Source organism: Chionomys nivalis, chromosome Y (assembly GCF_950005125.1).
Source record: "Chionomys nivalis chromosome Y, mChiNiv1.1, whole genome shotgun sequence".
Classification (NCBI taxonomy): Eukaryota; Metazoa; Chordata; class Mammalia; order Rodentia; family Cricetidae; genus Chionomys; species Chionomys nivalis.
The window spans coordinates 3,327,039-3,353,505 of record NC_080113.1 but is presented as its reverse complement, the minus strand read 5'-3'; the positions used below and the strand labels follow the sequence as shown (position 1 = coordinate 3,353,505).

The 26,467-nt window shown below is 46.4% G+C and overlaps 1 protein-coding gene and 1 pseudogene across 1 annotated transcript; one reads left to right on the top strand and one right to left on the bottom strand.

Annotated features, from left to right (window-relative positions):
- Positions 1–15,301: 15,301 nt before the first annotated feature.
- On the bottom strand, positions 15,302–15,721 carry LOC130868848 (ATP synthase F(0) complex subunit C1, mitochondrial-like). The gene has a single exon (XM_057760866.1). It carries the CDS (start codon positions 15,719–15,721, stop codon positions 15,302–15,304), a length of 420 nt encoding a protein of 139 aa, XP_057616849.1.
- Positions 15,722–17,571: 1,850 nt separating this feature from the next.
- LOC130868863 (sepiapterin reductase-like) lies at positions 17,572–21,413 on the top strand (annotated as a pseudogene).
- The last annotated feature ends 5,054 nt before the right edge of the window (positions 21,414–26,467 follow it).

Below are 26,467 nucleotides of genomic sequence, written 5' to 3'. Positions count from 1 at the left end.
CTAACACCTTCCAAATCCTGGCCTCCTCCTCTCTAATTACGTGCGAGTGTGCATGTGTGTGTGTGTGTGTGTGTATGTATACACAGATAAATATAGAGATACAATACTATCAGTGTTGATGTACATGATTTCAAGACTGCTACTTGAAATGTGTGCCATGGCGGCACACATCTTTAATCCCAGCACTCAGCAGGTAGAGACAGACATATCTCTGTGAGTTTGAGGCCAGCCTGGTCTACAAGAGCTAGTTCCAGGACAGTCTCCCAAGCTACAGAGAAACCCTGTCTTGAAAAACTGAGAGAGAGAGAGAGAGAGAGAGAGAGAGAGAGAGAGAGAGAGAGAGAAAGGGAGAACGAGGGAGGTAGGGAGGGATGGAGGGGGAGGGAGAGAAGGAAGCAGGGGGAGGGAAAAAATAAGAAAAGACTGGCCACTTGGTATTTGAGAACCGACTTGGAGGCTCCCATGGGGAAAGACTCCTTCTCCCTCTCTCTCTTTCTCAGCATTCCTTAGTTGCTTGGAGTTCTTCTCCAGGCCTGGGGCACCACGTGTTTCCCGCTTCTGCATTAGCTTGCCTATTGTTTTCCTCATTCAGATCTTGTTTAAGCAACCATACGGGTGCATTATCACAGGTTTAGCTTCCCTGTGGCTTCTAGGAGACACAAACTCATAGCAGAATTCCTCATCTCTGGTTTCTGACGCTCTCTTCTGAAATGTTCCCTGAGACTTGGGAACAGGAGTTGTGTTGTTTATGAATCCAGCGGGGCTGGGCACTCATGATCAGTTGTTCTCTATATTTTGGCTACTTGTGTTCTGTAATGGTTACTGTCTGTTGGAAAGAGAAGTTCTTGGTGAGGTTTGGAGTGACGTATAAGGTATTTAGAATGCATTTGGAATAATACTGGTTAAATAAAGTAGGAGTAGAACACGGTCCTCTATGATCCATAACCTCACTAGCCCGATAGGTGACTAAGTTTCAGTACCAGGCATGCTTTCCCCCACACCCCACCCCAAAGTGGGCTTTAAATCCCAGTAGACAACTTCTGGTTACCACCAAAACATAGAGTGTCATGAATGCACCTTTACAGAGATCTTCTATGCTGGTGCTTGCTGTACTTCATAGGACTATTGGTTGCTTCATTCTCTCATATTTTGAAAAATACCTTCCAGTTCTATGAAAGTTAGTCCTCAGGGAGGAGACTTTCAGGGCAGATCCAGCTCTGAGTCTAATGTCGAAAGTGCACAGTATATTCAGCAATAGAAACTGAGCCCCACCCTCTGATAACCAAGGCAATAACAATAGCCTGTACTCTTTCAGCAGTCTCTTGGACTACATGAACTACCACTCAAAAGGGTGCTTTTCATATTCGTTACTGGGGTTCTTTATTAGGTAGTTTAGCTCTTGAGGGGAAGATGGTCAGTCCAAGTGGCTTAATCTCATTTAAACTATTTCTTTGTTTGTATACACACATTTGTATTATGTGTAATTTTGGGTAAATGAAAAATATGATGCCTCATGGCCTTGTCAAGCATCCTTAGGAGCCAGGTTTGGTGGCACATTCATTAGTTCCAGCCCTCAGGAGGCAGAGGTAGGCAGATCTCAATACTAGTATGGAAGTGAGACAGGAGGATCATTGTGAGCTGGAAGCTAACACGGGTGTGTGGTGAGTTCAATGCCAACTTGGGTGTGAGAGTAGACCCTACTGAAGAGACAAAGGAAAAGAAGGTGAGAGGGAGGGAGAAAGGGAGGAAAGGAAATGAAGGCTAGAGGAAAAGAAAAGGGAGGGAAGAAGGAAAGGAAGGAAGGAAAGAAAGAAAGAAAGAAAGAAAGAAAGAAAGAAAGAAAGAAAGAAAGAGAAGAAAAGAAAGCTACCTATATACCTTGGAGAGAAATTGTGCCACAGAGTGAATGCATTTGTGTTTTATTCTAAAGTTTTAACTGCTCTAAAAGTTCATATATCAAAAGCACCTAGAAAAACACATTTATTCTTTTTAAATACAGACTAAAGGTCCCAGCTAATTGCCTTGTTCCCCTGCCCTCTACCCACTCAAACACAAAGCCACTGGTGAGTCTCTCTCTTTTCTGTGTCTTTCTCTGTCTTTGTCTCTGTGTTTGTGTGTTTTTCTTGCACATAAACAACGTTCAGGCAGGTCAGCTGCTCTGTCATATGTTGAACCCCCAGGGAATCACCAAGCACTGAAGATGGCCATAAACAGCAACAATAATGCAAATACAATATAAAAATTTCAATTGGTTTAATAGACACAGAAAATTAAAACAAATGAACAGACATAATACCTTGAGTGACCCACCCTAAAAATTACAGACCCACAGATATATACTAAGGGAACACATTCTATCTGCAATCATAGATGAGAATTGGCTCTCATTCCCTGACAGGTGTAATAAGTGTTAGGTGCACACTTCTATCTTATTTTCTGACATTTGGTTCTGTCTACTTTGGTTAATAGGAACAGTATGCTACAAACTGTTTTACTCTGATGGTTTTAGTGTTCACACATGTAGAAGGAGCTGCGGGCAGGCCTGTTTTACGTACCACTCAGCTCCACATGGCTAGCTTTACACCCGAAATAACAACACACAAATTGTATTCATTTAAACACTGCCTGGCCCGTTAGTTCTATCCTCTTATTGGCTAATTCTCACATCTTGATTAACCCATTTCTAATGATCTGTGTAGCACCACGAGGTAGTGGCTTACTGGGAAAGAATCAGCATGTCTGTTCTGATGGCTGGTTCCATGGCGTCTGGCCCAGAGAGAAGAGGCATGGTGATTGCCTCACTTCCCTCTTCCTCCCAGCATTCTGTTCTGTCTACTCCATCCACCTAAGGGCTGGCCTATCAAATGGCCAAGGCAATTTCTTTATTAACCAATGAAATCAACACAAAACATAAGACCCTCCACCATCACACACAGAGTCTTGCCCTCTAAGTCGTGCTGGACTGAAACACAGTGTGTATGTAGTCTAGGCTGACTTTATAGTCCTGAAGATGCTGCTCCTTCAGTTCCGCCTTAGCTGCACTGAAACACTGTTAGTATTGTGGGTTAATCAAGGCCTCATATATCCCAGGCAGGCCACTCTGTAGCCAGCGATGACCTTGAGCAGGATCCTCATCTTCTCAACTCTAACTGCCCACTGCAGGAATTCCTGCTCTCAAGCCATTCTGCCATGTTAAGTAGGAAAACCTCCAGGCCAGGGTAGGCATGGGTGATTTCCAGGCTGAATGTAAACCTGTCTTCAAAAGAATATGCAAATTCTAAATGTTCTGAACTATCAAATCTGGAGAGCAGGGCTGGCGAGATGGGTGGACGGGACTGTGTGACAACAGGACATGCCAGCATCCTTGTGTCATCTTCGCCTGCTGGGGAAGGGAGCAGGTGTGGGAACTTGCTAGCCCATACCAGTGAGACACCCTGTCTCAAAGATTAAGGTAGTGAAGCACCCATTTGCCTCAAGATGGGGAGCTAGATGAAGGCAGATCTCTGTGAGTTCAAGGACAGCCCGTTCTAGAGAGCCAGTTCCAGGACAGCCAAGTAAACACAGAGAAGCCCTGTCTCAAAAAACAAGCAAAAAGATTTAAGGAACAAAAGCATTTGATGAATATTACTGGTCTATGTGTGTGCTCAAAGGGCGAGGACACACAGACAGCCACACACACAAAACCACACACAACCACACACAGTCTTATGGCCATGCATTTATCATGCACAAAGACATATACGCCTTTTGTAGAGTTCTTCAACCCTGTCCTTGTCTGTTCCCCTTCACTGCTGACTGTACCTTGTACTCATGGTCTTCTTTTTTCTTTGTGAAACCACATGACTCCTAAACCATACAGCAACATAACTATTAGTCCCTTATAATAAAGAATCCTTTCTTTTTCTCTCTCTTGTTTTGACTCCGGTTTACTGTGTGTAGTCCCGGCTGCCAAGGAATGTCAATCATCCTGCCCTCAACCAACTGAGTGCAGGGGAGAGAGGTATGTAATTTGTCTTAGCGGGTTTTGGGAGTTTGACTTTTAAATCCTCTGTGTAGGGGTGGATGGCCTTGATCTTTTAATCCTTCTGCCTCCACCTACCAAATGTAGGGATTACAGGAATTCCACACCAAGCCTGGTTTGTTTGGTTCTGTGGACCAAATCCAGGTTTCTGCATGGCAGCAAGAGCTGCCCAACTGAATCAAACCTGGAGCTCAGGCAGGCTAGCCTCAGACTTACTGTAGCTGAGAAATACCTCCTAATGGAGTTGCAGATCTTGCCCATTGACCCTGATTTTTCTCTTGCTTTCTTTTTCTCTTTTTTTCTCTTTTAGCCTTTCTAGATGACCCATTTTTTCTGACTGAGAGTCTTTTGAAGTTTCACACACGAGGTGTAGCTGGACACCACTCTTCTTCTGAAGCTGATGAGCTCTGTTCTGGGTGGGATGGAGGGACAGGATGCTGTTCCAGTGCCCTGTCATCTCAGAGAGTCCCTGGACTCTCCCCTGTGTATCCAGGCAGCTTTAAAGGTGTGTTCTGCCCAGCAGCCCTCAAGTTGGTCTCATCTAACTCTCTATGCAGCTTCATGCAACAAAATGGAAGGAACCAACCTTAACAAACCCAAGTCCAGACCTCAGACTGATGAAACTAGGAAGATGGAGCCTCACCCCACTGCTTGTTGGTTTAGTCACCTCACCCCTTGGGGCAAATCCCTCGCATTTAGACAGTTCTAGGGAATTTGTGGATTTGTCTTAAAATGAGATGCTAGAGTTAGGATGAAGGTGTATGCCTAGAATCCCAGGACTCTGGAGGCTTAGACTAGAGACTAGCCATAGTTCAAGGCCAGCCTGACCTACATGAAGAACAGTAGTCTAGCTTTGGTGGCTCTCTCTCTAAAACACAGAAAGTGAACAACAGGACTAATGCTCAGTGTGCCTAGCATCCACACTGACTTTGGCCCTGGGTTCTTTAGCATAAAATAAAACCAGGTGGAGCATGCTGGGAATCACAGTATTGGGGGACAGACACAAGAGGATCAGGGAGTCAAGGTCATCATGCAACACGGAAAGTTTGAGGGCAGTCTAGGAAGAATGATACTCTATTTTAAAACAAACAACACCTACCCCCAAATCTTAATGTAACAATCTGAGAAAACAGTGACATAGCAACCCGTTACAGCCACATATCGTTGTGAATCAAAAGATCTTTCTGATAGAGAGAAGAAAATTGGACATCCAGATGTGCAGGGCTATTCCCTGTGACTCCCATCTGGAACTGCCCTGAGCATTGAGTTCATCCTGTGCACATCACTGAGGAGTTTTTCAGTACTTACTCCCTGCTGGCCCCATTGGAGGCACTGACAGGAAGGTTCAGGAGCATGGAGACCCCCTCCTGTGCCAATAAGAAAGGCAGGAAGGCTGGTGGTCAAGCAACCCATCAGAAACTCTGATGTTGTGCTGCCCCCTTGTGGCACTTCTGTAGCAGTTCCGTGTTAGTGCACCTGGTTTACTGATGTCCCTGCTTCAACTCCTGCCAAAAACTGGGGTGACTGGGTGTGCTGGGAGGAGGCTTCCACTGCTCTGTACCTATCTAACGTGATTTTATCCTTCTTTACTTCATTCCATTTCTACATTATCCTAATAGAAGAACAAATAGCTTTTATAGGGGATGTCCCTGAAGAAACTGCATAGACCACACTGCTGGTTCTTCCTGGCCCTGCCGCTCATAATGAGAGAAAACTAGCCAAGAAGCAAGAGTGTGAAATCGGCACCCTGGGCGAGATTCAAAAGCATAGAAATCCTGAGACAGTGACTATCTGTCTGTACAATGCCTGTTCACCTTGTTTGATATGAGTTCGTTGTGTAGAATGCAAGGAAAACAGCCAGCAGACTTGTTATTGCTGGCCACCCCAGCACCCGGAGATGGAGACAGGTGAATCTCCGTTTTTGTTTTGTCGTTGTGAGTTTTTTTTTGGAGACAGTTTTTCTGTTTGGTCCTTCCTCTGTAGACCAGGCTGGCCTTGAACTCACAGAGATCTGCCTGCTTCTGACTCCTGAATGCCAGGATTGTAGTTGTGTGCTACTCTTTGAGGCAGATGCATCTTGACCTCACTGGCCTTGAGAAAGCCTGTGTTAAAACACAAGGTGTACAGCACCCATGAAATGACATTTGACACTGAACACCTGTGATACACACACATAACTTGAGCTTGCATGTGTATGTGTTTATGGACACTGGTGCACATGTACACAAGTGTAAACATATAATGTGTGAATGTATGTGCACACACTTAAGTCAAAATAGTGGTTAAAAGAAAGCACAAGGTCAGCCTGGAAGTGGTGTAGACCTTTAATCCCAGCACTTGGGAGGCAGAGGCAGGTAGACCTCTGTGAGGTCAAGGTCAGCTTGATCTACAAAATAATTTCTAGGAATCCTGGGATACCCACAGAACCCACTCTATAAAAAAGGGGAAAAATGTACAATAAAGGAACTTCTGGAGGCATCATAATCCCTGACTTTAAACTCTACTACAGAGCTACATTACTGAAAACAGCCTGGTATTGGCATAAGAACAGACAGAAGGACCAATGGAACCAAACAGAAGACCCGGATATCACTCCACACATCTTCAAACACCTGATTTCGGACAAAGTAAAAAATATCAAATGGAAAAAAGAAAGCATATTTAACAAGTGGTGCTGGCATAACTGGATATGTAGACAAATGAAAATAGACATATATCCCCATGCACAAACTCAGGTCCAAATGGATCAAAGATCTCAACATAAAGCCAGCCACACTGAACCTTATAGAAGAAAAAAATGGGAACCACTTCCTAAATATAACCCTAACAGCACAGACACTGAGAGAAACAATAAATGGGACCTCCTGAAACTGAAAACCTTCTGGAAAACAAAGGACACGGTCAATAAGACAAAATGACAGCTTACAGAATGGGAAAAGATCTTCACTAACCCCATATCAGACAGTGGTCTGATCTCCAAAATATACAAAGAACTCAAGAAATTGAACACCAAAAGATCACATAATCCAATAAAAATAATGGAGTACAGACCTAAACAGAGAACTCTCAACAGAGGAATCTAAAATGGCTGAAAGACACTTAAGGAAATGTTCAACATCCTTTGTCATCAGAGAAATTCAAATCAAAACAACTCTGAGATTCCATCTTACACCTGTAAGAATGGCCAACATCAAAAACACTGATGACAGCTGATGCTGGAGAGGTTTTGAGGAAAAAGGGAACACTTCTGCATTGCTGGTGAGATTGCAAGCTGGTACAACCCCTTTGTATGTCAGTGTGATGACTTATCAGAAAATTAGGAAACAACCTTCCTCAAGACCCAGTAATAACACTTTTGGGTATATATCCAAAGGATGCTCAATCGTGCTACAAGGACATGTGCTCAACTATGTTTATAGCAGCTTTGTTTGTTGTAACCAGCACCTGGAAACAATCTAAATACCCCTCGACCAAAGAATAGATAAGAAAAATGTACATTTACACAATGGAGTATTATACATCAGAAAAAATAACATGTTGAATTTTGGAGGAAAATGGATGGAGCTAGAAAACATCATTTTGAGTGAGGTAACCCAGACCCAGAAAGACAATTATCACATGTACTCCCTCGTATGTGGTTTTTAAACATAAAGCAAAGAAAGCCAGTTTACAAACCACAATCCCAGAGAATTTAGGCGACAATGAGGACCCTAAGAAAGACTTACATAGATATAATATACATGGGAAGTAGAAAGTAGAAAAGACAAGATCTCCTGAGTAAATTGGGAGCATGGAGATCTTGGAGGAGAATTAAAGGGGCGAGGGGAGAGGCAGGGAGGGGAGCAGAGAAAAATGTAGAGCTCAATAAATATCAATTTAAAAAAAAAAGGAAAACAGACGGGTACCAGGGAGTGGGATATTGCTGTGAAGGGCAGTTAAAAAAAATAGAAAACAAAACAAACAAACAAAAAAGCAGCACTAAGTTAGTTGAAGAAACAGGTAGCATTCTGGTTCCCAGACCTAGGAGAATGAGACAGGATGCTGCTGCTGCGGACACTGGGTGGTACTCTCTGGATGCTAGATGGTTGGCAGAGCCCAGCAAGCCAAGCTTTGGGGAATCTCATTATGCTGAATAGATTTCAGTTGGTGGGCTGACAAGGTGATCCCAGCTTTGTTAGCACTGTGGGTCACCCGGATGTCTCACCTGTCTGCCTCTCTCACATCTTCTGAGAGACTTGGTGCCTCTCAGAAGCCAAGGAGGAGGGCCCTGCACTAGGGATGAAAGTAGGCCACCTTGATCAATTCTACTGGTGCTAACCCGCTTCCCCATCATTGAAATATGTTTTTAATGTTGGAAATAAAAAGGCATTGATAACGAACCTTGGTTGTTTTCAGACAGGGCCTTTCCTATAACTCATCATTGACTGAGCTGGTACTATGTAGCCCATGTTGGCTTCAAATCTGAGGTCGTCTGCCTCGGTTTTCTGAGTTGCTGGGATTATAGCTGTGCCTTCTCTTTCCTTTAATCTACACTCCTTCTCCTCTGTCTCTATGTGTGTGTCTCTCTTCTCTGTGCCTCAACAGTGTTCCATACACCCTGGCCTGTCATTGAACTTGTGCTGTAGCAGGAGGTGCCCTTGAATCCTGAGCCTCCTGACTCAAGCGCTCACAGTCACGCTAGTTTTGTGTGATGCTGGGGTCAAATCAGGGTGTCGTGCACACTAGATTAGCAAGTTTCACACTCAGCCAGAGCTTCAGCCTACAATTGTCATGGCCCCCTTGTCCAGCAAGGAAGACGCACAACACCGGAGCTCTTCTGGCTAAGCAGTTTATTTCAGGACTTTATTCACAGCAATCTTTTCCCTTCTCTTTCTCTCCCTCTCTCCCCGGGCAAAACCTCTCCCAGCCCTTAAGTAGGCCTGGGCCGCCAACCCCAGATTTCCAGGTGGGCATTGCCCATAGGTCCACACATATGCAAGCAGCTGACAATCATTGCGTGATAATAGCTTTAGCCATAGGAATTGATTATCACAGAGAGCACTCACTTTCGGGATCACAGAGGGCCAAAGCCAGCACCATCAGGTGTGACTCCACACAGCTCTCTACATTGCCATCAGGTGTGGCTCCATGCAGTTCCCCCTTTTTGTTTTGTAAATCTACAGGCAATAGTAGAGGTCTGATCTCTGTTAAAAATGGAACATGTGCTAGTGTCATCCACTCAGCGAACACTAGACCTGCCCGGTGTCTTTTTACAGAGGTGGGAGTTAGACACCAACCCACATGCAATCAGACTTGCTCTTCTTGAGGTTGATGTATGCTTACCTCAAGTGCAGTGCGCAAGCCTCGCATCCTGTGCTCGCTTATAGATAATCAAGCTAATCAAGCTTGAGGGGACTGTCCTTCTTCAATGACCGTGAAGGCCTGAATGATCATAACTGCATTGCAATGCTGTGAAACCCTTATGTGACAGAAGCACCACAGGCTTACCAGGAAGGCAAGCACAATTAAGCCTGCTAGGGCTCCTACTCCCACCCACTTCTTCCGATGATTCATGGCTATGATGATCCAGGTCATGGTAAACTGGCATCGGCTTGGGAAAGGCTGACAGAATCCCCCACCGCAGCTTTGCCATCACTTTCTCCATTGAGCAGGTGAAGAACAGGTACAGGATCCTTTTCTGCCTCCGTCTGCACTTGCTCCTTCCTCAGCAGGCATTCTGGCACCCAAATAGGGTCCAAATGATCCTGTTTAAAAACACAAACAGCACCTCCTGCACATGCCAGCACGGGATTGGGTCCATGCCAAACCCCTGTTAAAGCATCCCTCCAGGTCACCATTCCTTTTGAAGGACCGGACGGACACGAATGCCTGTCTGCAGCAGACTGATTGGCTATTCTTAGGGGTTTGCTCATGGCCTATTCCCCCTTTTGTTTTTGAAGTATCACAATAATAAGCCAGTAGGCAGGCAGAGAGGATAGTAATGGCAACCCGCATTGTACAGGTCCCATGACTTGCATTTGATTGTTAACAGCTCGCAAAGCATGTAATAGGCACCTTTCCTGATTTTTTCCTGATTACAAAGATAGGTGTGTTGCAGGGGAAAATGGATGGTTTAATATGGCCTAGAGTTAACTGTTCCATTATTAAATCATTGGCAGCCATGAGCTTCTCAGAGGAAAGAGGCCACTGAGGAACCCACACTGGCTCCTCTGTTTCCAAGTAATGGGAATTCCTTCCCCAGTGGCTCCTAAGAAAAACCCATCTCTTGTCTGGGTTTTCTTAGTTCTGCCATTATCGGATCTTTCTGTTCTTGTCCAAAATTCAGATGGCAGCCCATATTTTTCATAACGGTTTGAGTCTTTTCTAAATATTCGTTACTTAATTTAAATCCCACAGATTTCATGAGATCTCTTCCCCATAATGATACTGGAAGTTCAAGAACATAAGGTTGAATTACTCCAGAATGACCCTCTGTAGCTTGCCAATTTAACAAATTTGCACTAACATTAGGAGCACCTGCATATCCTAATCCTTATAAGGTGTGTGATGAGGTCTGTATAGGCCATCCTCGTGGCCAATCTTTACTAGCTATGATATTTTTATCTGCCCCTGTATCCAAAAGGCCTGTGAACTTGACTCCATTAACAGTTAATTGTAAAATAGGCCTTTGGTCCAAATCCAAGGATAAAAATGTTAAATCTGTACCTGATGAACCAAATCCTTTATCTCCTCTTTCAGTGTTTTTAGCTGGATGATTATCATGTAGACTAGGCAAAATAACAAGTTGAGCTATCCTATCACCTGGAGAAATTGTGGTAATGCCTTTAGGCAACTCAACCATGATTTTAACAATGCCTGTATAGTCTGGATCAATTATCCCTGGGTGAACTCGTATGCCTCTTAAGGTTGTAGATGATCTCCCTATCAATAGACCCACTGTGCCAGGCTCAAGGGGGCCCTGAAAGTCAGAATCTACAGTTTGGACCCCCATTTGAGGTTTTAATATGAGTCTGGTAGTGGCATGGAGGTCCAACCCTGCTGAACCTGTAGTAGCTCTCTGCGGTCCTTGGGATGTCTGAAGGTTGACCACTGTTCGTGACTCCCTTCTCTGCTCTGATCTTCCATTGCCCCATAAATTTGGGGGCCCTGAGGCCGGGGGCCCCGCTGTCCATTTTTTGGCACAGTAACATTTACTAAGGGTTGTCCATTAATATCTTTTACTGACCTACACCCAATCACCCAATGCCTTCCTTTTCTACATCTGGGGCATAGTCCTGGAATTGGGCATTGACCATTTCCAGCTTCCTGGGCATGTCCCTGCTAAGTGCTTTATCCTTGAGGGCAGTTACGCCTTATATGGCCTGCCTTGCCACAACGAAAGCAAGTTCCCATATTGTTCCCGTTTTTACTTAGCCTGAGTACAGCAACAGCTAACCCAGAATTGGTTAACGGGCCTCCTAGCTCTCTACATGCTCTCATCCAATATTCCAACCCTCTGTTCTTATAAGGAGTGATAGCTGCCCTGCATTCTTTAGTACATTGTTTATATGCTAACTGCTTGACTAATGGCATAGCAGTGTCAGGATCACCAAATATCTTTCCTGCCGCTTCCACCAGTCTAGCCACAAAATCAGAAAACGGCTCTGTAGGTCCTTGGATAATCTTTGTCAAATTACCTCTTACTTCCCGTCTATTGGGTAAAGACTTCCAGGCTAGAGTAGCAAGATTGTTAATTTGCTCATACACCTGAGGTGGATATCCATTTTGCTGATTAGCAAATCTACCTTGTCCGAGTAGCATATCCATATCCCAGACTGCTTGAGCTCCTCCAGCTGCCAAATTTATCGTAGCTTGGCCATTGGCAAATTCAATTAAAGAAGCTTTCCAATCCAAATATTGACCAGGGGATAAGCAAGCCTTTGCAAAATTCATCCAATCAGTTGGAGTCATAGCATACCTATGCAAAGCCTCCACCTGAGCCACCGTAAAGGAGGCTGAAATGCCATAGGTCCAGACAGACTTGGCTAAGAATTTTATAACCTTGAAATCTAACAGCTCATGATATCTGTTAACTTGTTGATCTTGAAACACTGGGAAAGCAGTCATCATTCTATCTCCTTTCTGGGTCATCATTTCTGCTCTGACTTCCTTCCATAATCCAGGACTGAAAGAAGTCCCTCCTTCTGCTCCCATGACCTCAGGATACTGAGTGGGGGCCGAAGGAGTTACACTCCTTCTTGTACTTTCAAGTTCTTTTTTCTTCTGTTGCTCCTTTTCTTTCCTCTTGATCTTATGGATAGATTCTAGGGGGACTACATAAAAGCCCTCCTCTTCCTCCTCCTCATCATCATTATCAGGCTCTGAGTGAGTGGAAATATCCGACTCCTCCAGTTCTGACAGATTAGTATGTAAAACCTGTTTTTCCTTTTCCTGGGTCCTTTTTCCTGGTTCCTTTACCTGACCCAGCATCAAACATAACCTTTTTAGAGGCTGCTTTCTCAGATCTCTTCTCCTGTTGAAGCTCTAAGTTAGCCTGGCTATACTCTATTGCTTCATTATACCTTTGATCTTCCAAACAACGCCACACTAGCCTCCAAACTGTTTTGACACCTTTAAGAGCTAAAAAAATTGGATGTGAAGATGAAGCGCCCATCTTGAACAAATGTTAGATTTATACTTTTTCACTTTTAACCTGTCCACTTCTTGTCGCAGCTCTACTTTTATCCTGCTCTCCCCATTTCTACCGGTGAGAGCAGAAAACCCACTTTTTGTGGTCCTCTTACCTGAGAATATTGATGCACCCCCTGACTTCAGTAAGTTCTGGGCTCCAGGGAGAGAGGTTTGGAGGATCCCCATATGAGGCCACCAAATGTCATGGCCCCCTCGTCCAGCAAGGAAGACACGCAACACCGGAGCTCTTCTTGCTAAGCAGTTTATTTCAGGACTTTATTCATAGCAATCTTTTCCCTTCTCTTTCTCTCCCTCTATCCCCAGGCAAAACCTCTCCCAGCCCTTAAGTAGGCCTGGGCCGCCAACCCCAGATTTCCAGGTGGGCATTGCCCATAGGTCCACACATATGCAAGCAGCTGACAATCATTGCATGATAATAGCATAAGTCAGACTTTAGCCATAGGAGTTGATTATCACAGAAAGCACTCACTTTCAGGATCGTGGAGGGCAGAAGCCAGCACCATCAGGTGTGACTCCACACAGCTCTCCACATTGCCATCAGGTGTGGCTCCATGCAGCTTGCTACATACAATGTTCCTTTTTCTTCTGCTTTTAACAGTTCACCATGTAGGTTATTTCAACTATAAGCACAGGAGGGTAATGCGGAATGGGAATTTCAGTGTGCCGGGTACCATTCATGTTGCCTGTATAGGCAGTTAAGCCTTGTAGCCGAGTGATGCTGTGCCTGTCATGCTCCAGACTCAGTGGGCCTTGTCAAGTGATAATAGGACCTCATCCCTGTGAGAAACTCTGCACTTTGTTTCTGTCTTTAATGCTGTTTTTCGTAGACGATTAATGCTGGATGCACAGGAACACCAGCGGGTGCTCTTCCAATGTTCACATGGTGCACAGCATTAGAGACTATGAAGAACTTTCCCTTGTTTTCCATATTCCTCATTGGCCTTTAAACGAAGAAATGTGTCTCACGGTATTGGAGTGGTGACTCAGTGCTTAAGTGTGCTTACTGCTTTTTGACCATTGTTCATTTCCCAGCAACAAATCACGTGGCTCCCCTGTAACTCCAGCTGCAGTGGATAGGAGCCCTTTGCTCTCTACAGGAACTCATATGTGCATGTGAATATGCACACAAACACACACAAATGCAAGGTTTCTTTTGGTGGGGGTGGGGAGTGCGCTTGAGCCTCCAAGCCTGAAGACCTGTTTTTGATCCTTAGGAACTGCATGGCGGAAGGTGAGAACAGACTCCCCGCAAACTGTAGTCCTACTTCCAAACACACTTCTCCCTCATTTAAAAAAAGAAAAAGAAAAAGCAGGAAAAGCAGCCAGGCAGTTGACATGCACTTTTCTTTTTCATTCTTATTTTTTTCATTTTTTTTTTTTTTTGGTTTTCGTTTTACGAGACAGGCCATGACCCTGATCCTCCAGTCTCAGTCTCCAGAGTGCTGGCAGCACAGGCAGCATTACTGAGCTCTGTCATCTGTCACATTGTTCACAAACTATAAACAGGGGCTAGAGAGTTGGCTCAGCAGGAAGAGCACTTTGTTGTGGAATATTATTTTAACTGTGTAAAGGTGTGTTAATTGGTTTACGCTGCATTTGTTTAATTATGTAAAGATGTGTTGTTGTTTCACCTTGCCTAACTAAGGCACCTACCTGATTGGTCTAACAAAAAGCTGGATGACCAGCAGCTAGGCAGGAAAAGGAGAGGTGGGACTGGCAGGCAGAGAATAAATAGGATGATGAATCTTGGCTGGGGAATGAGTGAAGAAGAAGAGAACTCTGGAGAAAGAGAGGGGCACATCCAGGACCAGAAGCCAGGTAGCTTCAGTCAGCTGGACAAAGTAGAACACACAGAGGAAAGAAAGGTAAAACACCCTGAGGCAAAACACAGATGAAACAGGTAGGGGGCTGGAGAGATGGCTCAGCGGTTAAGAGCATTGCATGCTCTTCCAAAGGACCTGAGTTCAATTCCCAGCTACCCACGTGGTGGCTCACAACCATCTGTAATAGGGTCTGGTGCCCTCTTCTGGCCTGCAGGCATACATATAGAAAGAATATTGTATCCATAATAAATAAATAAATAAATATTTTAAAAAGAAGAGAGAAAGAAAGGAAGAGGTAAAGTTAGAAGAGCTAGCAGAAACGAGCCTACAACACGGCAGAACATTCATAACAAACAAGATGTCTCTGTGTCATGATTTGGGAACTGGTTGGTGACCCAAAACAAAACCTGGTATAGCACCTTGCTGCTCTTCCAGAGGACCATGGTTCAATGCTCAGCACCCACAAGGCAGCTCACGACTGTATCTCCAGTTTCAGGGGAACCCGACACCCTCTTTTGGCTCCACTGTGCATTTCACAGGTGTGGTTAACACAATACATGCAGGGGAAATGCTCATACACACAATAAATGTTTGAAAGAGATTTTAAAGAGATATAAGCAGCTCTCCATATGCTTTCTTTCTTTCTTTCTTTCTTTCTTTCTTTTTAGAGAAACATTGTTGTTTAATGGTAAAGTTCAGCATACTCCAGCACCAGAACAGGCATGGAGTCGAAGCAGCAGGGACGGCTGGATGACTCCATGGAGGCTCACATTGCAAAGAGGATGAGGAAGGCAACCATCAAACAGAAGAGCCCCATGACCTCAGACAGGGCAAAACCCAGAATGGCATAGGAGAAGAGCTGTTGCTTGAGAGACGGATTCCTGGCATAGCCAATAATCAAGCTACCAAACACTATTCCGATGCCAGCCCCGGATCCAGCCACAACAACTGTGGCAGCCCTAGCACCAATAAACTTGGCAGCTGTGTCAATGTCCCGGGAAACAACCCTGGTCTGGAATTCCCATCTGGCCACCTGGAGAGGGGAGCAGCTGCAGGAAGGCTGTTTAACCTGTTTAGATGGGGTCTCTGGTCTACTCAACAGGGAGGCAGACACAGGCCTGATTAGACCCCTGTTACAGGAGCGGATCAGAACTGGAGTAATGAGCAGTGCCTTGGTGATCTGCATTTATCCATCTCCCAGCTTTAGTCCTTGGTCTCCATATGCTTACTTTCATATGAGGAACTTTTCTTTTTCTTTCTCTCTGTATTAACGCATGTGCCTGTTCGTGTGTGTAGGGATGAGGGGGTAGGGAGTTGTGTAGGCCAGAGGACAATGTGTGTAGCTCTTTATGTGTGTCCACCTTTTCAAACACTTTTAAAGGCACCTTTTCAAACATTTTTAAAGGCAGATTCTTACATTGGCATGGAACAGCTAGGCTGGCTGGGGAGCCAGGGATATGCACTGCTTCCACAGTGCTGGGAGTGCATACACACACCACACCTAGCTTTCATAGAATGGTTTTTCAAGACAGAAACTCTCTCTCTTCATTAATATATTAAGAAACTTTATATAGTTTCTGTGTGTGGTTCTGGCTGTCCTGGAACTCCCTATGTAGACCAAGCTGGCCTCAAACTCAGAGATCCACCTGCCTCTTCCTCCTGAGCACTTGAAGGCATACACCATCATCATCTGGCCACACCTAGTGTTTTAAGTGTGGGTTCTGGGGTACAAACACAGCAAGGCAAGCATTTCCCTGTCTGGGCTACATCCCACGCCACTTCCTTTTTTCTGAATTGTGTTTGGTTTGGAGACAGAATTTTATATAGCTCAGCCCTTGAATTCACCATGTAGTCTGAAAGATCCTTCAACTCCTTTTGGAAATAAGAAAATAAACTCAAGAGACTCGTGAAAACTAAGTGTTTTTAAATATATAGTTCTTCAGGAAGGTACTATGGCATAGAGCAAAGGCACAGATGGCCAAGATACTGATTTGCTGCAAGACAGCGTTTTTTTTGTTGTTGTTGTTGTTTGTTTATTTGTTTTTTTAAAAACCTATTGAGAGACATTCCTGTTCTCTCTCCTATAGGGATATAGGACTTGAAACCCTCTAGTTCTCCCATCTCATCGGTCTAGACAAAATCCTCATTCAATAAATAATTTGGAACTTGAGACTGGCCCCTTCTGATTGCTGACTTCCCTATTCTGATCTGGCTAAGAGACCCAGAAAACCACGTGTAGCTTTCTGAAACAAAGAGGGGCTAGCACTAGCCAGGGAAGAGGTGCTTAGTGCTTCCTAAACTTTTCTGTCACTCCAAATCTAGCTCACCTCATACTGAGAATGGAACGTTACAATTACTTCTCACACTCCTTATCCTCCGACATTCCCCAAGGGCTGGGTCTACAAGTGTGTACCACTGTGCCTTCATAAGGGAATTTTTCTTTACCATTTGAGATTATCAAGTGGTTTAATGTGTGCATGACACGGGTTTATAGTCTATGGTTGCTGTCCTCAGGTCCCGAGGGATCAAGGTGTGTTATTACTGTAACATGAGGGGTCATTGTCTTGTTTAGGAGAATGTTGGGATTCTTACTCATCCTATCTCTCCCAGTTACCTCTTCATTTTCTTCCATGGGTGCTGCTATACTCGTCCAAAGGAAGCTGCTGTCACCCAGGGGGCAAGGGGACCGAAACTATATACTGGCAAGGAAGAACTTCATCCACTGCTGTCACTGATCCTTTCCTGGTATGCCCTGTGTGGATGAAGACAAACCAACCCTGGTATTGGAGGAAGCCAATTCTGGAACATGTAGTTCCAAAAAGGGGCTGAGCTTGTGGAAGTGGCTCAAGGGAAGTGGGGGACAGGCCATGCTCGGAAGGGGACTGGGATTGCCTACCAGGCCACGCCTCGCTGGCAATTGGTTGGTCTCTTCATTCAGAGGCAGATGGGTGGTGGCCAAATCTTCCACTACCCAGGCAAAGGGTAGGCCCCGCCCCGTGCCGGTTTAGTGGTTGTGCGTGCCACTGAGTTCCAGGCATGGAGGGAGGCGGGCTGGGCCTCACCATTTGCATGCTGAACTGGGGCCTCCCGGGGCTTCGGCCTCGCCCTGGCCGCGCTGCTGGCCCCGCTGCTGTCTCCCGGGTCAGTGCTGCTCCTGAGCGCACACAGTGACTCGGCACTGCTGCAGCAGCAGGAGGAGCTGGGCACACAGCATCCAGGCCTGCAAGTGGTGCGGGCAGCAGCCGACCATGCAGCAGCTGTTGTGGATAGTGTGCAAGCTTCCCAGGCACAAGGGACTGCAGCACCTGCTGCTCAACAACAATGCAGGTGATACCACCAGACCTACCAGACTGGGGCTGTGGGCTCTCACCGTTTGGGTAGTTCCTGAAAGTCCAGAGTCGAAGTGGAGGCAGCCTGATTGTCTAAAGCTCCTATAGAACTTTCTCGAACGCCTGGAGCAGTGCCTCCTGGTGGTGGCGTGAGTCAAGACAGCAAGTCTCTAAACAGATCCTCTGCTTTTCTGAAGAGCACTCAGAAATGTGTATTCTTAGCTTGACTTAGGGGTGTCTGCAGAGCTGGGGTAGGTGGGGAGAGACTGTGCTATTTATTCGGTCCTATTTTCTCAGGAACTCTTGGAGATGTTTCCAAAGGCTTCCTGGACGTGACCGACCCAGCTTAGGTGAACACTTATTGGACTCTGAACCTGACCTCCATGCTCTGCTTGACCTCGGGCACCCTGAATGCCTTCCCGGATAGCCCTGGCCTCAGCAAGACCGTGGTTAACATTTCGTCTCTGTGTGCCCTGCAGCCCTAAAAGGGCTGGGCGCTGTACTGCACCAGGAAGGCTGCCCGAGACATGTTGTACCAGGTCCTAACTGCTGAGGAACCTGGCGTGAGGGTGCTAAGCTATGCTCCAGGTAGGTGGGTGGTACTGCCCTTGAAGCCTCCCGAACTTGCTTATACCTTTCTGGGGCCTGGACAAGCTGGGGAGCCTGGTCTGTATTCTTAGGAAAGAATTCAAAGAATATATTGCACCCCTCAGTCATGACTCTTCATCTTGCAAGGAAAACACAGGCTCCAAGAAGTTAGAGTGGTCAGGGGCAGAGGAACTCAGCGTTAGGAGTTGCTTGGCTAGCAGGTGGACCAGAACACCCATACACATGAACATAAATAAATTAAAGTTAGGAAGCAAAAGACTATATTACCTTTACATGTTTAGCTGTCTGCTTTTCTCCCTCAAGGGCCACATATTATTTTTCCATGTATCCCCAACACCTAGCAAAGCTTCATGGAGGCCAGCCACAATAAATGCTCAAAGACAAGCAGGCAGGCATTGTTGAGTGGTGAGCGGCCCCAGAACTGTGCTGGAACACTGATGGGGTGGGAAAGATGGTCCGGGATGAATAAGATAGGGCCCTGTTCTCATGACAATTGCAGGGTATGTGGTCTTCTTATGCCTTGTCTTGTCTGACCAGACTCTTAAGATGCCACAGGGCTGGGGCTTTTCTTCTAGGCTTGTGATTTCTGTGGTTAGAAGGTAGCAATATGTGGTGGACTGTGTGAGAACTCAAGGATGAGAGGCAGTTGTCTGTGCCCCTCTGGACTAGGTCAGGAGCCTAGAGACAGGGAGACAAAATGGTCTGTCTAATGCTGGAGTGAAGCAGGACCAGGATCCAAACTCACTTCTAACTTCTTGGTCTTTGCTGGGTCTCCTCATGTGACCTAGTCCTTGACCTCCACACAGACACACACACACACAAACAGACACACACAGACACACACATACAGAGACACACACAATATTTCTTGTTTTACTCTCAACTCAGTGGAGATTCATTCAGTCAGTTATGATCACAGGTAAAGCACAGCTGGGGTGGGGTGGGGTGATTCCAGATGGACCGAGAACTAAGTTAGGTCTCTCGAGGCTGCCTCGGACATCATGGAGGAATTGAGAGATTTGGGAATCCCCCAGAGCCTGAAGACAAACAGAAGCACTCCAGTTTTCACTTTAGTCTCTAGAAGAATATTCTAACAGGGTTCCAAAGACCCTAGAAAGGAAGGTCTGTTTGCAAAGATAGCAATCCTGAGCTCAAAGGACGTGCTCTGGGCATGGTAAACAGGAGGTTAAGATCAGAACTAGTTTAACAGCAAGTTTGAGGCCTGCAGGAGCTGGAAACTATGGGCAGGAGACACTGGAAAACCTTCCACTGAAGCAAAGTTATTCTTCCAGCCCTGGGGTCTATGATTTCTCTGTCTCTGAAAACCCTTAAAATTTGGTAGGCTGCACAGTTCCTTCAGGGCTGTTTGTTAGTGTTATAGTTTTCTGTCTCTTTAAGAGACAAGCCACACCCACTCCCTCCCCCATCTGCTGAGGCAGGCTAATCTTCAGCTTCTAGCCTGAGCTCTCTCCCTTTATTATCTTCCTCTCGGAGAGGTAGCTTTGCTTCTGCCTATCTCCCCACTTCTCTGCCTACCCACTCTCTGTCTCTCTTTGCCCCACTTCTCCCTTCTCCCTTCATAATTCCTTAAATAAATATTCAACCTCACTCTGCATGTCATGTCTATCCATGTCTGTCTCCTGCCTGCCCGCCATGTGTCTCCCTGCCTGGGACCAGCCACTGCTCAGGGACTGGCAGCCTTCTCTGCCTGCGACTGGCTGCACCCAGGACCCACTGCCTGCCACCCCATGGCCCGCTTCCACCATTTGGGACTAACAGCATTTTGGGTGCCCACTACAACCAGGGATCTTGCAGCATTTTTAAAAAAAATATATGAAAGTTAGCCCTCATTCTTCATAAATGCAAGTAAGGGTGGAAAAACTTGATAGAGTGACAAGTCCTGAGAGAGAGATACAGGGGTGGGGGATGTTTATGGTTGTTTTTTGCCTGAAGTGTATCTGTTCATTACATGCAGTGTCTGCCGAGGCCAGAAGAGGGCATCATATCCCCTGTAACTGAAGTCACAAATGGTTGTGAGCTGCTATGTTGGTACTTAGATTCAGACCCTGGTTATCTGCAAGAACAGCAAGTGCTCTTAACAATGAGACATTTCTCTCTAATACCCTACACTGGGCTTTTTGCTGGGGATCTGAAATCAGGTCCCAGTGCTTATACAGCAAGAACTTTATCAATTGAGCCAGCAAAGTGCAGCCAGATGAATTTATCAGAGAGCTAAAGGGGGTGTTAAAGAAAGGAGAAAAGCAAAGTTTATGGCATGAACCTGCATGAGGCCATGCTGGAAATTGCACATGGTCCCTGGTTGGACGTAGGTGGAGTAGGGAACCTATAGTGTCCATGTATGCACGGCTACAAGTGAGAAAGATGGAAAGAGGTGTTACATGGACCAGAGAGGATGATCTTGATTTTAAAACATGCTTAATAGTCTTAAGCTTTGAGTCCAAAACTCAGTAGTAATGTGAGCTGGGCATGGTGGCCCTCACCTATAATCCCAGTACTAGAGAGGCTAAGACAAGAGGAGCTTGAATTTCAAGAAAGAAATCCATAGAGAACATAACTGAAAAAAATGTAAAAGGCAAGATAATGGAACCTCGGGCCAGACCTGACTAGGCTCCACCCTCCACACAGTGGGGATCTACAACCTCTGTCCTTCTCTTGTACTTTCTGTCCTCTAGGTCCCCTGGACACAGACATGCAGCAGTTGGCTCGAGAAACCTCCAAGGACCCAGAGTTAAGGAACGGACTGCAGAAGCTGAAGTCGAATGGGGAGCTGGTGGATTGTGGGACATCAGCCCAGAAACTGCTGAGCTTGCTGCAAAAGGACACCTTCCAGTCTGGAGCCCACATATATTTCTATGACAGTTAAGTCCGTGTCCTACCACAGTGCCCTCCCCAGCCCTGCCTAACACAAACATAAGCCCTCAGACCTAGCCAGCAGGGCGTGACTGGCTTTACCAGCCATCAGAAGGCTTCTGCAGGGCTTGAGAGAGAGTTGTTGGGTACTGGTATCCCTAGAAAGAGACCTGCAGAACTGGGAAGAGGAGGGGAACCTAAACACTGCAGAGAGGAGGCTCAGTGTCTTGTCTGTGGGGTGAATAGGGTGTGCCCTGATGCAGAAAGAGGATCGAGGGCATCACGGTGATGGTCCTTGAACTTCTTTGTTCTGTTGCCGTCTTCCTGTGACACCACTGTTTCTCCCCTGAATCTGCTCCAAATTCATAGCTGTAAGACAGGTGCAGTAGAGTCCATGTTGCCCTTCGTGCATGCTGCTGCTCTCTTCTGCAGGGTGCAGGAGTGATGCCTCAGTTCACTAGCTAGGATGTCCTGAGCACGTCACTGCTCGCTCTTCCCAGAGCACTGCCAAACAGCTGTCTGCCTCCTGTCATTAAGGCCCACATAGTGGTTAATATAGGTCCAAAGTCATTAAGATAGAAATACCAGGACGCCTGCGCCTTTGTCTTGCGTATGTCCACACTGACCCACCTTTACTGCCATTTTCCTGAGGGTCCCTGAGCTAGGCAGTGAGTATCCATCCTCAGTGCCCAACGCACAGCAGACAGCTCTCACAGTGAGGGCTTAGATTTCTAGTTCCACCCCTTGCCAACTGGAAAGTGCTGTAAAGAGGCCCAGGCTCCTGTAGTGACCTGTAGCCCACCTTTCTGCTTTTGTTAAAAGAATCCTCTGTACCTCCCTGTGCCCAGCAGAGGGTGCACTGGAGCTGTGCAGCACGAAAAGGTGGGGCTTGCCCCTTCTGCAGAGCATGCCACAACTGTTGAGGATTCCCCAAGGTGGAAGGAGGTAACTTCTGTCACCTTTCCCAGTGGACTCTTTACCCTCTCTGGAATGGAAAGGGCTGCTTCAGACTTCTGCTCTTCTGACCAGGTGGTACCCAGAGCAAGTTGCTCTTGTGCCTCTGAAATGACCATCTATTACAATGTACTTAAATAAAGCTTTGCACCCATCCAAAAGGGTCATTGTGCATGGCCTCGTGTTTGCAAACGTTTGACACTACATGCCCCATGGTAGAGGAAGCCCCTTTATTTTATTTTTTTTTTGTTTTTGTTTTTGTATTTCGAGACAGGGTTTCTCTGTGATTTTGGAGTCTGTCCTGGAACTAGCTCTTGTAGACCAGGCTGGTCTCGAACTCACAGCAATCCGCCTGCCTCTGCCTCCCGAGTGCTGGGATTAAAGGTGTGTGCCACCACCGAGAAAGCCCTTTTGCCTCTTTTATTTTTGATAGACCAGTAGTTCAGGGAGGAATACCATTTATCTCCACAAGGTGGCAAGACTTTCTCATGTCTTCCAAGTACAGAGGCTTCAGGAGGTCCTAAGTGGTCTGTCTGTCCTCTAGACTGGCAGGAACTCAGAGAATTGAGGAGGGTCAGAAAGGGGTAAAGTCATTCTCTCTGAAAGGCCACACAGCTTCTCTAGTGACCATGACCATCTCGGCCCACAGGGATTTCCCCAGCATCAATTCCAGCCCTGGCTTCAGTGTCTCCAGAACATTCAGCACTGGGGTTATGGTGCTGCCCTACAGGGCCTAACCATCTGTCTCTTGGAGTTCTTAGCCTGGCCTTAGCTAACGCACACAAGAGCACATGCAAGCACACACAGAAATACATGCCTGCACATGCAGAGTCCAGCTGCACAGGTGAACAGGGCTGCGGATTAGCCAAAGGGCAAAGAGGGTTTCTCTGTCTTTGTTGTCATTGAACATTGTTTTTTGTTTCTGTTTGATAGTCTGAGCTGAGCATGGCAGTTTACCCCTGAGGGTTAGGGAGGGAAATACTTCAGGCTTATCCACACAGAGCTGTGGTATCTCTGCCTAGGAGTGGAACCAGCTGGGGTCAGCGTGGTCCTGAACCTCCCCCTTGACTGTGCCCACGTGCCCCACACCAAAGCTGAAGTGGCTCCATTGTCAGTAATGCATGGAGGTGTCAGCTGCTCCTCAGCCCAAGTCTCTGGATCACTCTTTTAGGATGCGCTTCATCCCTCTGTGTCCCATGTCTCACCTCAAGGAGTGGCACCTTTGGACTCTGTGTTCTGGCCTCCACCCACATCCTTCCCAAAGAACATGGTCTTACATGCTAATGTGTGCAGCAGTTCTGAATCATGTGGCCTGTGTGCACACCCATGTGAACATGCTAAGAGGGCCCAGCTGTTTTTCACCCAGGGTGAGGGAAGAAAGCATGAGCCTTGCCCATCCACTGGAGAGGGGAAAGCACTCGGTGACATCTGTCCCACACGGTGACATCTCCAACATGAATTACATCTCGGTGACCGGATGTGCAAGGGAGAAGGTCATGAGCCTGGAAGCCCTGAGAGAGCATCTGGAAAACTAGTGGGAGAAGCCTTGAGCCTCTGTCTGGTGCCAGCTGGAGGGAGGGGTTAGGTGAGGGAGTTGTGAAGAGAGGAGAGAAAGCTGTCCTTGCCCTCCCTGTCTTCTCTCTGTAGTGTGGAGGCAGGATCAAGCTCTGGGCATCTCAGACCTAGGAGAGCCCACTGTAGGAGCCAAGAGTCACCTTCCTTTCCAAAAATTATCATTTGTCCCAAAGGAAATGGAACCTTCAGGCCTATTACCACTAGCTGGCCTTAATATTTAATGAGGAGGTGGGAGGAGAAATTCCTTTCTTGATTTGCATCAACCCACATCATAAATCCTCCCCAGAGGCCCTGTGACCCCTCAGCAAGAGACCAGAGAGCAGTTTAAAGGCCCCTAGTTCCTAGGCCTGCTTCCCCTAAAACAAAGGAAAAGAGACCTGGCTCCCACTTCCTCCCAGAGCCAGGGCAGGCTCTCAAGAGCCTCAGAAGACTGTGGCCCCCATCCTGGCTGCTAAGGCCTGTTAGGCTCAGGCTGTACCAGCAGCTAGGGTTGATGTTTTCCAAACTCAGCATGAAGAAGCTGTATGCTTTGACTTTGACTAGACCCAGGTCACCACAGCCATTTGCTGGGCTTTGTGAGAGGTAAGTGTGTGGAATGCTATGAGGGTGATCAAGTCTCTGAGTGCTAGTGGGCCCGGAGTCAGCTGGGCGTGAAGCCTGCTGCCTCTGCAGACCAGCCTCAAGTGGATGGGCCCCACCCAACAGCCCTCAATGAAACATTGGCCTCTATGAGCCCTTCCTGTGTAGACCAGGTTGGCCTTGAACTCACAGAGATCTGCCTGCTTCTGACTCCTGAATGCCATGATTGTAGGTGTGTGCCACCCTTTGAGGCAAAGGCACCTCTACCTCACTGACCTTAAAAAAGCCTGAGTTAAAACACGACTTATACAGCATCAGTAAACTGACATTTGACACTGAACACCTGTGCTACACATATGTTCTACATATATGTGCTACACATATGTTTACATATAACATGAGCTTGCAAGTGTATGTGTATAAGGACGCTGATGCACAAGTACAAAAGTGGAAACATAATGTGTGAATGTGTCTGCACACACACTAAAGTAAAAAAAGTGGTAAAAATGCACAACGTCAGCCTGGAGGTGGTGTGGGCCTTTAATCCCAGCAGTTGGGAGGTATAGGCAGGTAGACCTCTGTGAGGTCAAGGTCAGCTTGATCTACAATTGTAGAACTTGTTATTCCAGCAATCCTGGGCTACCCACAGTACCCGGTCTATTAAAAAATAAAGAAAAAAAAAACAAAAACAAAAAAACAAGGTGAAGAGAAAAAAGGAAGCAGCACAAAGTTAGTTGAAGAAGCAGGTAGAAGATCTGACCTCCTCTGTAGGAGCATCCTGGTAGCCAGACCTAGGAGAATGAGACAGGATGCTGCTGCTGCAGACACTGGGTGGTCCTTTCTGGATGCTAGATGGTTGGCAGAGCCCAGCAAGCCAAGCTTTGGGGAATCTTATTACTGCTGAGTAGATTTCAGTTGGTGTGATGACAAGGTGATCCCAGCTTTGTTAGCACTGTGTGTCACCCGGATGTCTCACCTGTCTGCCTCACATCTTCTGAGAGAATGGGTGCCTCTCAGAAGACAAGGAGGAGGGCCCTGCACTAGGGAGGAAAGAAGGCCACCTTGCTCAATTCTACTGGTGCTAACACCACCCACCCTTTTCACTTTTTAATTGGCCCCTAGCCTTCTGTGACAAGTTTGTTAACTCATGTCTGCACTCAAAGCATTCTGCGATGTGGGTTGATGACTGAGGGGCCTGAGGACACAGATGGTATTTAATATACCAGTAGACTGATGTGCGGCCACTAAGCTCACAGGAAAATGTAAAGGATCACATGGCAATTATTAAAGCTAGGAATATTGATACAGAAGGACCAGCAGTTGAAGTCTTCTTTGGCTACACAGTGATCTTGAGGCCAGCCAGTGCTACAGGAGACCCTCTCTCACCAAACCAAAAAGTAAAAGTAAAATCAAAGAGAAGAACAAGGACTGCTTTTGTCTTGTACATGACTGAGGGTCCCAATGCTTCAAAAGTAACATTTGCTGTGAGACACAGGGCGTGGGCACAGAAAGTGTGGCAGCATCTGAGGCGGGAGGGCTGTGATCAGCCTTTCCATGTTCTGGAAGCTACGCTGCCATCACCTCCCATAGTAGTCATCAGATTTACACTTGAAATGGACCTCACAGGACCCACCCAGAACCAGCTATGGGGCATAAGCCAAAGAAAGTGGTTCAAGAGTTCAAACAGGACATTTTCTGTCAACAAAGCATTTACACCCCTGAATGCAACACATGCACACACATTACACACTTAGTTACAGGCTAGCTGTTCTATCAAACTAAATCATCACACAATGAAAGGGAGACATGGGTACTATTCAGCAATGGGCACCAAATCTCTACTTGCTAGTTGTCTAATGAGACTTTAGATTTTTGAAAGTCACAATGGACAGGCCCTCCCTCATCACCAACACCTGGGAAAACCAGGAAGGAGCCTGAAGGGTTTTGTTGTTGGACCATGAAGGATCTGCTGCCCCCTTGTGGTGGCGCAAATGAATGTAGACAGATTATATAGA